General features: G+C 29.6%; 1 protein-coding gene across 1 annotated transcript; it reads left to right on the top strand.

The window, feature by feature from the left end:
- The first annotated feature begins 4,097 nt into the window (after positions 1-4,097).
- On the top strand, positions 4,098-12,343 carry LOC131178687 (ras-related protein RABE1c-like). The gene is made up of 9 exons (XM_058144061.1): positions 4,098-4,262; positions 4,423-4,505; positions 5,581-5,653; positions 5,747-5,847; positions 10,884-10,949; positions 11,214-11,311; positions 11,404-11,466; positions 11,549-11,641; positions 12,077-12,343. The coding sequence occupies exons 2-9, from the start codon at positions 4,433-4,435 to the stop codon at positions 12,158-12,160; spliced, it is 651 nt and encodes a 216-aa protein (XP_058000044.1). The 5' UTR covers positions 4,098-4,262; positions 4,423-4,432; the 3' UTR covers positions 12,161-12,343.
- The last annotated feature ends 305 nt before the right edge of the window (positions 12,344-12,648 follow it).

Below are 12,648 nucleotides of genomic sequence, written 5' to 3'. Positions count from 1 at the left end.
TCATGAGTTATAGCTAAATTACCACCTACTACTCACGAATACAGAGTCCTGAGAATTCTAGGTTTCTAGATTTCCAACTCAGATTTGTACTCAACATTCAAGTATTTTACATCCAAAATTTGTACAGAGTCTCTGAAATAAAATTTTAGGCCTATGTCTTAAGTTTCCAAAGCATTTTGTATCACCTTAATTGGAGTTGTGCAAAGGAAGATATACCCTGTTTACGACACGGAGGTCACAAGAATGATTGCTAGAATTCCAGGAATTCCAGTTTTGCAACTCCAGTTTTCTCTAAAATTTCAACCACTTTGCCCTAAGAATTAGGTCTGGATCAAAACATAGAAATTGTAGGTCTATGTCTTAAGAAAGGCTTGGTATAAATTACATCTCAATTGAAACTCTATAACTCAGCTTATACCCAAATTAGTATAGATTGCTCACTAGATATACTATCCTGGCCGCCACCAACCAAGGATTCATAAAGTAATAATTTCTATAGCAAGCTTGGACAAGCACTTATCTCAACCTAGTTCTAGCAATATACTCCAAATTGCAACCACTTTTCACTAAGAATCCCCAAGCCAAATCAGTGTATGGATCTTGATCAGCCACACTAAAAATTCTGCCTCACCAATCTTGAATTCTTTCTTCACTTTCACTTTGATTTCATGCTTTGATCATCAAATCCTTTAATTCCAACACAAAACATCATCTTAGATCTATGAATTAGGGTTTTTATTAGAGCTTGGATAAAAGAAAAGGGAGGAGAATAGACAAAGAGTGCCGGTTGAATGGGAAGAAGAAGGCCACAATTTTGTTTTGCATGCTCTTGATATTTATCTCTTCAAGCCATGTGTCCCTATGCCATTGGTCCACTCTTTGACTTGTTTAATTAGTGATTATTAACTTAACAAATCATACTTAATGATTCTAATTAAACTCAATTATGTGCTAAGTTGGAAAATTTTAATTACCCCCCTAATCTTCATTAATTTTGCAGCAAAGTCCACAGGTGCCTTTTGCAAACATTTACTTTAACCTCTCATTTAATATAATTTACATACCATATTCAATACTTGAATTTTCTACTAAAATATACTGAATACGGTCTGTAAATTTGGGGCATTACAACATAAATGGGTAAAAAAATTGCATTCATACTAATTTGTGATCTCCATAAATAAATTTGTATTAAAAATTGCAACTCTTGTAGGCCATTTCGCTGTTGTCCTATTGTAGACTCTACAACAAAGAAATGAATGGGTTTAGGTGGCCCTAACACGTCTTCAATTTGTTGCTAATAGAGTACTTTGTAAACTCATATCGACAAAGAGAATCAATGAAAACAATTGATGGAAAAATGATTTTGCATGACAGAAGAGAGAATTAGTTTAGAAGAAGAAGAGGTGCGTTTACATGGCTAGAAGATTTTCTCTTCTTCCAAAAGTGAAAGAAAATGTATTTGGTTTTGGGAGAAGTAAATGCATTTTTAAGTCTAACCAATAGAGGTTCATCGTAGATATGGAAACATTATTATGGCACTATTTTTTTCTTTTTTTGAGACTATAAGGTGGCTCTTTTAATTGTATTGATTATTAACTGAAGAATCTCTCAAATTGTACTGTCGAACATACATTTCACTCCATGCCATAAAATATTGTCATTCTTCTTAAAATATTTTGCTTACTATAAATTTGTTCTCTATGTTTGGTAGTATATGCAAACATTTTATTATTAATTTTTTCAATAATATAGTTATCTATAAATACTTAAAATAAAATAAATATATATTTTTTTATTAAAAGCAATATATTATTACAATATGTTTATGTGAGTGTGAGACATGCCACATAGTCAATTATTAAATTAATCAATGTAAAACTAACTATATGAGCCTTAACCTGTGATTTATGTGACATGTCACGTAGTCAATTATAAAATTGATCAATATAAAATTAACTATATAAGTCTTCACCTCTGATCTATGTTATATGTTACATAGTCAATTATTAAATTGATCAATTTAAAATTAACTATATAAACCTTCACCTCTTGTTTATATTACATGTCATATAGTCAATTATTAAATTGATCATTTTACAATTAACTATATAAGCTTTCATCTCTGATCTATGTTACATGCCACATAGTTAATTATTAAATTGATCAATATAAAATTAACTATATGAGCCTGAACCTGTGATCTATGTGACATGTCACGTAATCAATTATAAAATTGATTAATGTAAAATTAACTATATAAGTCTTCACCTCTGATCTATGTTATATGTTACATAGTCAATTATTAAATTGATCAATTTAAAGTTAACTATATAAGCCTTCACCTCTAGCCTATGTTACATGCCACAGTTAATTATTAAATTGATCAATGTATAATTAAATATATGAGTCTTCACCTCTGATCTATGTGACGTGCTATTAGTCCGTTATTAAATTAATCAATATATAATTAACTAAATGAGCCTTCATCTCTGATCTATGTGACATGCCACATAGTTAATTCAATTGTTAAGTTGATTAATGTAAAATTAACTATAGGAGCATTAACCTATGATCTATGTGAAATATTACATAGTCAATTATAAAATTGATTAGTGTAAAATTAAATATATAAGCCTTCACCTCTTATTTATGTTACATGCCATATAGTCAATTATTAAATTGATCAATATATAATTAACTATATGATACTTCACCTATGATTTATATTACATACCACGTAATCAATTATTAAACTCATTTATGTACAATTAACTATATAAGTCTGCACCTTTGATCTATGTAACATGCCATATAGTTAGTTATTAAATTGATCAATGTAAAATTAACTATATGAGTCTTAACTTGTGATTTATGTGACATGTCGTATAGTAAATTATAAAATTGATCAATGTAAAATTAAAAATATAAGCCTTTACCTCTTATCTACTTTACATGCCACATAATTAATTATTAAATTGATCAATGTACAATTAACTATATAAACCTTCACATATGATCTATGTTATATGACGTATAGCTAATTATAAATTGATCAATATACAATTAACTCCATTTAATATAATCTATGATTATATTTATATAATATAAATTAACAAAAAAATAATTAATTAATATTATAACTCATAAATTATACTTTATATTAGCCTTAATTTATAATATATAGTAAAAAAAATCACCGTTTTGATCACCATCACATGCACTATTTGATAGTTTCAACAAAAAAAAAAAATTTTTTTTTCTTGAAAATGAAAATATAATTTATTATTGTTTGCTCAAAAAAAGAGAATGTGATTGGAGGAAAATTATTGAAGGAGGGAAGAGTAGAAAATGGAGGGAAATTTTATCTCTAAAGTATCAAGGGTAAATAAGATATTTTATATTACTGAAAACCTTTTGATATATATTAAATGTAGATCCCTCAATCATAATCCTAAATTTTAAATTGATAAAATTTATTTTTACTATAATTAATTTCTTAGAGATTATTTAAAAATAAATATTAATATTTGAATTTAATTGTTCCGTAGTGTAAGTAAAAGTTTAATTAGTATTTATTAATTATTTTATATACATGATATATTATAATTTAAATTAATAAAAAATAATTTTAATATATTATATACTAATTTAATTGATTACATAATTAATAGAATTAATATATATAATGTAATATAAATATAAAAAATTCTTAATATAATTTAAATGACAACTAAATTTAAAATTTCGATATTATTCAAGTTTGACTTTTTATATTAGCAATTGTGTAAATTTTTTTTTACAAAATTGAGAATTAAACAGAATTAAAAAAAATTAAATAAATTAAAATGTTAATGTCATAAAAATTTAATTAAAACCAAAATATAAAAGAATAAAGACAACTAAAATCCAACCATCTTCGGTTCTTCTAATAATAACCGAAACCAAACCGGGCTGAACAACTCAAAGTTGAAGCTTTACAGAAAACGTTGTCGTTTTCGCTAACAAAAAAGTGGAAATCGTATTCTATAGTATCTCCTGCGTCTTATCACATGTATCTCAAATAATCCATAATCCAACGGCCATAAGGTGAATACTATGGTTAAAAGTTGCATCCAAGTTTCTCTCACAAATTCTCTCCTCTTCTCTCTCTAAAAATTTTTCAACGGCCGACCGGTGCTGACGTGCTAGAACTAGAAGACACTTTCCTTCTTCATTATTAATTTCCTCTTATTAGATCTCACTCTTTCCTTCCCGATCTGGTACTTGTTCTTCAATTAATTTTCATTGTTTATAATTTTTTTTCTCTCAATTTTGGCTGTTTTTCATCGTTTATGTTAATTCGCACAGATGCATTTTCTCTCTAGGGTTTAATTTTTTTTTGGTTTCTATTTTTTCTGTTCTGATTGGGCTTTGTGATAGTAATTCATCAATGGCTGCTCCACCTGCAAGAGCTCGTGCCGATTACGATTACCTTATAAAGCTTCTCTTGATCGGCGATAGCGGTATGATTTTACTTTTCTAACCTCTGTGACAGGGAATTGTTTGAATCTATTTGAATTGAAATGTTAGCTTCTCGTTTTTCTCTTCAATTTGATGTTTGATCAATCGTCTACTAGTTGATGAAATATGCTTGCAAGTATATGCTCTGGATCCTGGCTATTAGGCACGAAAATGACTTGCATTTCCAACGATTGATTGTACAATGCTTGTTTTAAGCTTTACTTTGACTCAGCTTTTTAGGTCAATATTGAACATAAAATTTATCACTAGATTCAATATCTGATGGGTTGTTTTGGGAAGTGATTAGGAGGCCACTACGGCGACTTTGGAGTTGGAAGATGCATAGATGCAGGGAAGCATGAAATTTTGATCGAAATTGCTATTTGTAATGATATCTAAAGTGATGAGTATTTTATCAAATGCATTGTTTTCTGAAGCGGACTTGTGCATTATCTAATTGATTTGATGTTTCTTACTGATTGCTTCTGAATCGTTATCTAATTTCTATTTTACTTCCAGCATTGACTCCTTGTATATGTATTTAAATGCCGCTCCTCTTTACTTTTTCCTAAATTTTTTGAGGTATTTTTTTCTTAATTATTATGCAAGCATGTGACTTAATATTGGAATGTTAAAAGTAATTGCCGACAACTGTGTGATTATGGAGTTCAGGTATAGAACTATACATGTTTGCTCTTCTCTTGGTCAAAATTTAAATGAATTGGATAGCATCCATAGTGTAAGCTGGTACAAATTACTTTCATGATAATAATTTTTGCTGTAGTTGTCTTTCATTAATGATTAATATACCAAATTACATGAACTGAATGAAGTGGCCGCTGGAATGGAAACAACCATGTCAGGTTTTCCAATGCCAGGATGATGCATATGGCTCCGCATGAGCTTGCCTGTTTGTTGGAGTTATATATTTTAGATGACTTAGCAAGTACTCTTTTCTTTTATTTTTATTTATCTTTAAATATTTCTGTTTGTCTTGACTACATTTTTTTTCAAGTTTTATGACTGACTTAGGACCATATACATTTCATTTTCCTATTTTGATATGTATCTTGGCAGGTGTGGGTAAGAGTTGCCTTCTTTTGCGTTTCTCAGATGGTTCCTTTACAACTAGTTTCATTACAACCATTGGGTAGGTGCTTTTTGATATTAGATATGTTACGGGCTCTTTTTGTTTATTCTTGGAAATGCATCTGATCTTTAATGGTCAATTTTCCGTTTACAGTATTGATTTTAAGATAAGAACAATTGAGCTTGATGGAAAACGGATTAAATTGCAAATTTGGGACACTGCTGGTCAAGAGCGTTTTCGAACAATTACAACTGGTTTGTCTCCGTGCTTAATTTTTTTAAATGGCATTAAAATGTAATCATGCTTCTGTTTAAAATTAAAATGTTGATTTTTTTTTTCTTTTTTCTCTGTTATATTTTATAAAGAAAAGGAGGTATTGCTGTTTGATGCTTCATTTGTTTGTATCTTAACATTTTAGACAATACTAGAGCAGCATGTTTTCTCGATTGTCAATATTTGTAGAAGTGTGATCTTGTTTCCTATGCTTAGCCTATATGATTGATAAGCCAAAATTTTACTTGATTTGATATCTAAGAAAATGGAACTCTTTCCTTCAACAGTTTCCCTTGCGCCTTTACTTTTTCCTTGAATTCATTCTTTTCATTGGGGCCATAGAAATTTAAGGCTTACTTCTTAGCAAGTATGGATATAAATGTGGGATGCAAGGATGAGAAGATATGGATAATCATGGCCACTGTCCAGTTCGGAACAGGGACTGGTCCTACCCATAACCAAAACCCATCCAACCTGGATTGACAAAAAATGACCTTGAACTGGACTGGACCAGTCCAGTTTCTGACCAAAACCCCTTTTTTTATTAAAAAAAAAAAAAAGAAAGAGTTAAAAAAAAAAGGTTTCAACTGTTAACCCAAAATCGTTTAGAGTGGAGAAAGAGAATCCATATAATTGACTCCAATAAATTTTTGGGATAAAGATTTAGTTGAGTTGAGTTGTTGAATTTGATCAAAACTAACTGAATTGGAACTGGGACCGGGATGGACCCTTTGGTCTGGTCCTGGTTAGACCTAACCCTTGAACTGGAACTGGCAGTTCCAGTCAGACCAGCCCGCTGGCAATGTCTAGATATGAATACTTGTACCTTTATCTTTTGAAAAATTGAGGATACCATATGGCAGAGATGTACTAATTAATTGATATTTTTAAATACACATTTAAATATGCTTTATTTATCTCTTGCCAAATGCATAAATTTCAACCATTAAAAAATTTATGTAAAACTAAGTTTTTTTTTTTTTTTTGAATGAGAATAAAAGAAGAAAAATTATATGGTTGATAGTACACTTTTAATTTTTACACAAACTTCATGCTAGCTTATCCTTTCATTTTAAATTAGAGAAAATCCAGGAATAATTTTATTTTTGATTGCTATATGTTGAATTGACAGGTAATCTAAAGTTTTACCATCTAGCTTGTACATTCTGGAACATATCTTACAGAGTTTTATTGTTTTTGATAAAAATGACTATATAAAGAAAATTAGAAGTAAAAAAAAAAAACACAGATCATTAGATGCCACTCTCTGTACATGTACCCTTTTTCTCTGTCTGTCTCTCTCCACAGTCCTCTGTTATCTCTGTGGTGTATGTTTTCATTTATCATTAAGTAAAATTGATGCATCTCTTTAGTTCTCTCCTTATTTTCTCAATTATTTCCTATTTATGAGGTGTGAACTAAGTTTGACAATTGTAGTGGGGAAAAAAAAAGAGTGAGGCATTGTGATAGTTAATTGATGAAAACATAGGATTGTTTGTGTGGAAAGTTAAAAATGAGGCAAAACCAACTAAACCATATCCTGTACTACTTTCTTAAAAATGAGCCAAGCAAATCGTGAGCTACACTGGGCTCGACTCACTAAATGCTTGCTTGAGTTCGTTCTTTAAGGTTAGTGAATCAAAGTCAAGTGCACTTTGGGAACACTTTATATAAATGAACCAAACTTGAGTTCAGTGAAGTTTAGCTCATTGAGACTTGTGAACTGGCTCGTGAGGCAAATCGTATATAACTATAAATTATTCTCATTAATGATTTGATTTTGACTATCATTTTTATGGTTATCTACTTATGATCTGTATCAAATTTCTGATTCATATAAAAAAAATTTACTTTTATTAATTTTATATGCTACAAGTGTAGTTTGTAAAAGATTAACATTTTTTCTGTTATACATGCTAATATTAGCAAGAGTGAGAAATGGCCAAGCCTGTTAAATTCGTTTTTAAGTGTGTGATTTTTTGAATAATTGTGAAAAGTTTTTATTACTACTTAAAGTTTGTTCAGAAAGATAATGGCTTGATTTTAACTCATTTAGGCTTGTGATCTGAATTCATACATTGTGGCGATTAGCTCAGCTCATTTGCAGCCCTTTTGTGTTGACCGATGCTGATCTATTATTTCCTGATTTGCACCAATGGTACCAAGATTTCTATAATCTATATGAAAGTGTGAATGAGGAGACGTTGGGATGAACTTATAAACAGACAAAATTGCCCTTATAAATATATATTATTGATAAAAGATATTAAATAATATAAATTAAATACTAAAAAATAGAATCCTAATCAATTTTTTTTTCAAGACATTTTACAAGTCTTAGAATTTTTTTTTATCTTCTAGATATAGTATAAACTACTATTTTGTTTGTAATGTGTGTGTATATATATATATATATATATATTAAAGAATATTACTATTTTCTACATAATTTTTGTTCTTTAAATCCTATTTTCCTAATATTTCCATACATTATATAAAAGCCTAATTTTATTTATAATTTTTTTATAACCTTTCCAATTTCTCCTGCTTTGTGGAGTTCTACTTTACAGGTTTGTTTTATTCATAATTTTTGGGTACAATTTTTTTTTTTAACTTATTTAACAAAAAGATAATTATTTTGATATAATAATTAGTAACAATTAATTCTAAACAGTGAAGATAAAAGAAAGCACCACATATGTATATATGAAATTACTAGGTGCTATTTTCTGAAAATTATTTTGTTATTTTCCTATGAACTGAATTAGCAAAAAAAAAAATTTCATATTTATGATTGATGAAATATTTAAATATTAGTTGGAAAAATTTTCATTAAAAAATTGCTAGAAATTAAATATTTTATGAGAGAAAATTCTAATTTGAAGAATAATATGAAATTATTATATTATATAAGTAAAAAGATGATTAAATAAAGAGAGATGTAAATCAAAAGCTATTATATAGTTTTTATATAGTTAGAAATAAAATAATGATATAAATACAAATCACGCGCGCGCGTGCGTGTGTACATACAAAACACACGTGTGTGTGTGTGTGTGTGTACATACAAAACACGCGCGCGCGCGCGTGTGATATTATTATATTTTATAAGTAAAAAGATGACTAAATAAAGAGAAATGTAAATCAAAAGCTATTATATAGTTTTATATAGTTAGAAATAAAATAATGATATACATGCAAAACACGCGTGCGTGTGTGTGTACATACAAAACCCATGCGCGCGTGTGTGTGCATACAAAACGCGCTCGCGCGTGTTTGTGCATAGAAAACATGTGCGTGTGTGCAAATGCACTTGCGTATGTGTATGTAAATTAGATTAAGAAAAAAAATTAAAGAAATAAAAATAAAATAGTAATTATAAAAATAATTTGCTTTTCTATTACTTTAGGCTTTGTATAGGGGGGTGTGGGTGTGTGTGAGTGTGTGTAAATTAGATTAAGAAAAATAAAATTAAAGAAATAAAAATAAAATAATAATTATAAAAATTATTTTGCTTTTCTATTACTTTAGGCTTTGTATAGTAGAATTTCAATACAAATTTGGCTACCAATTTTTCTATATAAACAACATACCACACGAACATATAAATACTAATATTAAAAAATAAATATTAATAAATATGAAATCATAAGACACTTATAAAAACTCAATATTCTTATGAATGTGATTTATATAAGAAAATTTTGATTAACTATTAAGAGAATGTTATAGCATTATCAAGAAAATGTTTATAGCTTTTTTTTTTTTTTTAATTTTTATTATTATTTTTTTATTTTTTACATATATATATGAAGTATTATAATAGCTAAAAAATAATGCTTTTATAATGATTAAAAGTTCTAATTTTTTACTAATTGAATTTTTCTGAAAATTTTAACATGAAAATTATATTTGTATATTTATTTTTTATTCATTGTAGAAAATCATTTACGTTGTATCTGAAAAAATAAAATAATTAAATTAAAAATATTATATTTTAAATAAAAATTATTATTTAAAAAACATTCATAAAAATAATGAAAATACAAATGTTAAAAATGATAAGACACACATGTAACACACGTTTTACAAAAACTAGTTTCCATGAAAGGAGGCTTCAACCTTAGCTTGAAGGATATGAGGGGTGGTGGCAGATTGTCCAACTGTATCCCTTTTGTATCCAATATCAAAATTGTATTATCTTTTCCCCCCTTGATATTTATGCAGCTTTATAGAGTGCATTTTCATATTAATATAGTTTTGATAAAAGGACATCTGCAAATTTTCATATACCATGCTTCCTAGCTTCTTAGCCATGGATTTCTTTGGTTGGAGTGTCCTGTCAAAAACTGAAGCATGTGAAGGTATACCTTGTACCCCACGATTGGTCTGTTACTCTGTTTTAACTTGGAAATACAGTAAAGGGACAAGGGTAAAAAGAAATTGTTGAACTGTAAATGGAGCTTCTTTGCATGGTTGGTGAACATTTCCAAAAATTTGCTTCTCATCTTTTTGTTGTTGCACTAATCAACTTTGCTTACTTGGAGTTGAATGAACATGCTGAATAGACCTGACTCAATGAACCTGATAGAATTTGTTCACCCAACTTTCATGATTATTGCATGTTACTGCTGTCTTTCTTCTTGAGCCAGTATGATGTTGTCTCTGACTTACCGGCGTGCTTGCTAGTTTTGACTTTATTGAGTCTTGACTCACATATGGGCACAGATATACCAGCTTTTAAATTTATGCATATAGAAGTATCTGCCAGGTCTACCCTAGTGAATTATCCAGTGTATGCTTATCAAGTGCTTGGATTCCATACCTGCTCTTATTGAGAATTTGAATTGAATGCTGGGAATCTAGCTTCTAGATTATCCTTCTGATTTTCTTAGTTGTTTCAGTAGCCTTTTATGTGTGTCTTTTTTTTTTTTTTTTTTTCTTTTCTTATATTCTAGAATCTCTCCTTGTTTTTAACTGGTTCTGAAGTTTAATGAAGTGCAGTTGTCTTGTGCAGCTTACTACCGTGGAGCTATGGGTATTTTGCTTGTGTATGATGTCACTGATGAATCATCTTTTAATAGTAATTACTTCTTTTACTTCTATCTTCTGAAGTTTAGATTTCCATACTCTCATCTATCATTCTGATTGATTGGATTGCTGAATTATTTGTATTATTTTCTATCAAACTATATAATTGTGGACCTTATCATTGGTGAAGCTATCATTATTACTGCTATCATTACTACTTGTGGAATAATGATCTTAACTTGTCATTTATTGTCTTTTCTATCTTTATATTCTCTGTAATTATACTTGTTCATTTAGTTATTTATCTTATGTCTAGACATTAGGAATTGGATCCGTAATATTGAACAGCATGCTTCTGACAATGTGAACAAGATACTGGTGGGTAACAAGGCAGACATGGATGAAAGCAAAAGGGTCTGTTCTCTCTCTCTCTCTCTCTGTGCATTTCTGTGGTTTATGGTTTCCATGTATCATCAAGTAAATTTGACGAGGAATTCTGTTTTTAGGCTGTTCCAACCTCAAAGGGCCAGGCTCTTGCAGATGAATATGGCATCAAGTTTTTTGAGACGGTATGTGGATTTTGTTGTTCGCGTTGAAATTGGTTTGAGATATTGTTGAATGTCTTTAAATGACAAAGAAACTGTGTTACAGAGTGCAAAGACAAATTTAAATGTGGAAGAGGTTTTCTTTTCAATAGCTAGGGATATCAAGCAAAGGCTTGCAGATTCCGACTCAAAGGCTGAGGTACGAATTATTAGAACTTTTGCCTTTGAGTGCCACAATTTTCACATGTAAAACTGCAATTTCAATGTAAATGTTATTCATGGTAAATTTATTGCTTCATTAGTTTCTCAAATTCTGGTTGTTATTCATCCAATTGATGTCTCAGAATTTGGTAATCATGGATAGTAAGCGAATCTGGGAAATTGAAATTTGTGTATCAAGGAAAAGAGGAGAAATGGGTTCTACATTATAATCTTTTTGATTGGTTTGTTTTATCTAATTTCTGAATTTTATTTTTCAGTTTGTCGCTAATAGTCAAATATGGAATATTGCTCATTCTATTGAAATTGAGTATCAGTATTTCATGCTGTTAAAATTATCCCAAACCTAGGCTTGAGTTTCTAACCCTCTGTGTGTTTTCTGATATATGAAGCATTCTCGTGTTGGATTTTGCAGCCACAGACGATCAAAATTAACCAACCGGACCAGGCAGGAGGGGCCAACCAAGCTGCCCAAAAATCAGCTTGCTGTGGTTCTTAAAGAAGCCATCTTGAAGACTGGGATCACATGGCTACATTCTCAAGCATGTTGATGGAAACTAATTTTGTTACAACTATGTGATTGGTGCATGTATTGTTCTCCTTATCATTATTTTTACAGCTTCTGCACATCTGGGTGTGAATACTAGATCCTATTTTGAGAAATTAAATTATATTTAGATTACTTCCCCTCACTTTATTCTTGGTGGCCTGAAGAAACTATTCTTAGCGTCTATTTGATTCCATTTTGGTGCTTTCAGCCAAAATATGTGATGAAAACTGAATCAAAGACTTGACCCTCAACCGTAATAGAGGCTAAATTGTGCAAGTTGAACTTCAATTTGTGAAGATGAAACGTAATGGAAATCGATCTCTGATTCTGGGGTAGGGTGAATGGAAATGCCTGTGAGAATATAATTTTGAAAAAATGGTCTTTAAAATTTGTATCATCTGGGCTTTTGCCGAGCGGCGACGTCAGTTGGCTATAGG

Source organism: Hevea brasiliensis, chromosome 3, assembly GCF_030052815.1.
Source record: "Hevea brasiliensis isolate MT/VB/25A 57/8 chromosome 3, ASM3005281v1, whole genome shotgun sequence".
NCBI classification, from domain to species: domain Eukaryota; kingdom Viridiplantae; phylum Streptophyta; class Magnoliopsida; order Malpighiales; family Euphorbiaceae; genus Hevea; species Hevea brasiliensis.
This window is presented reverse-complemented; position numbering and strand designations above follow the sequence as displayed.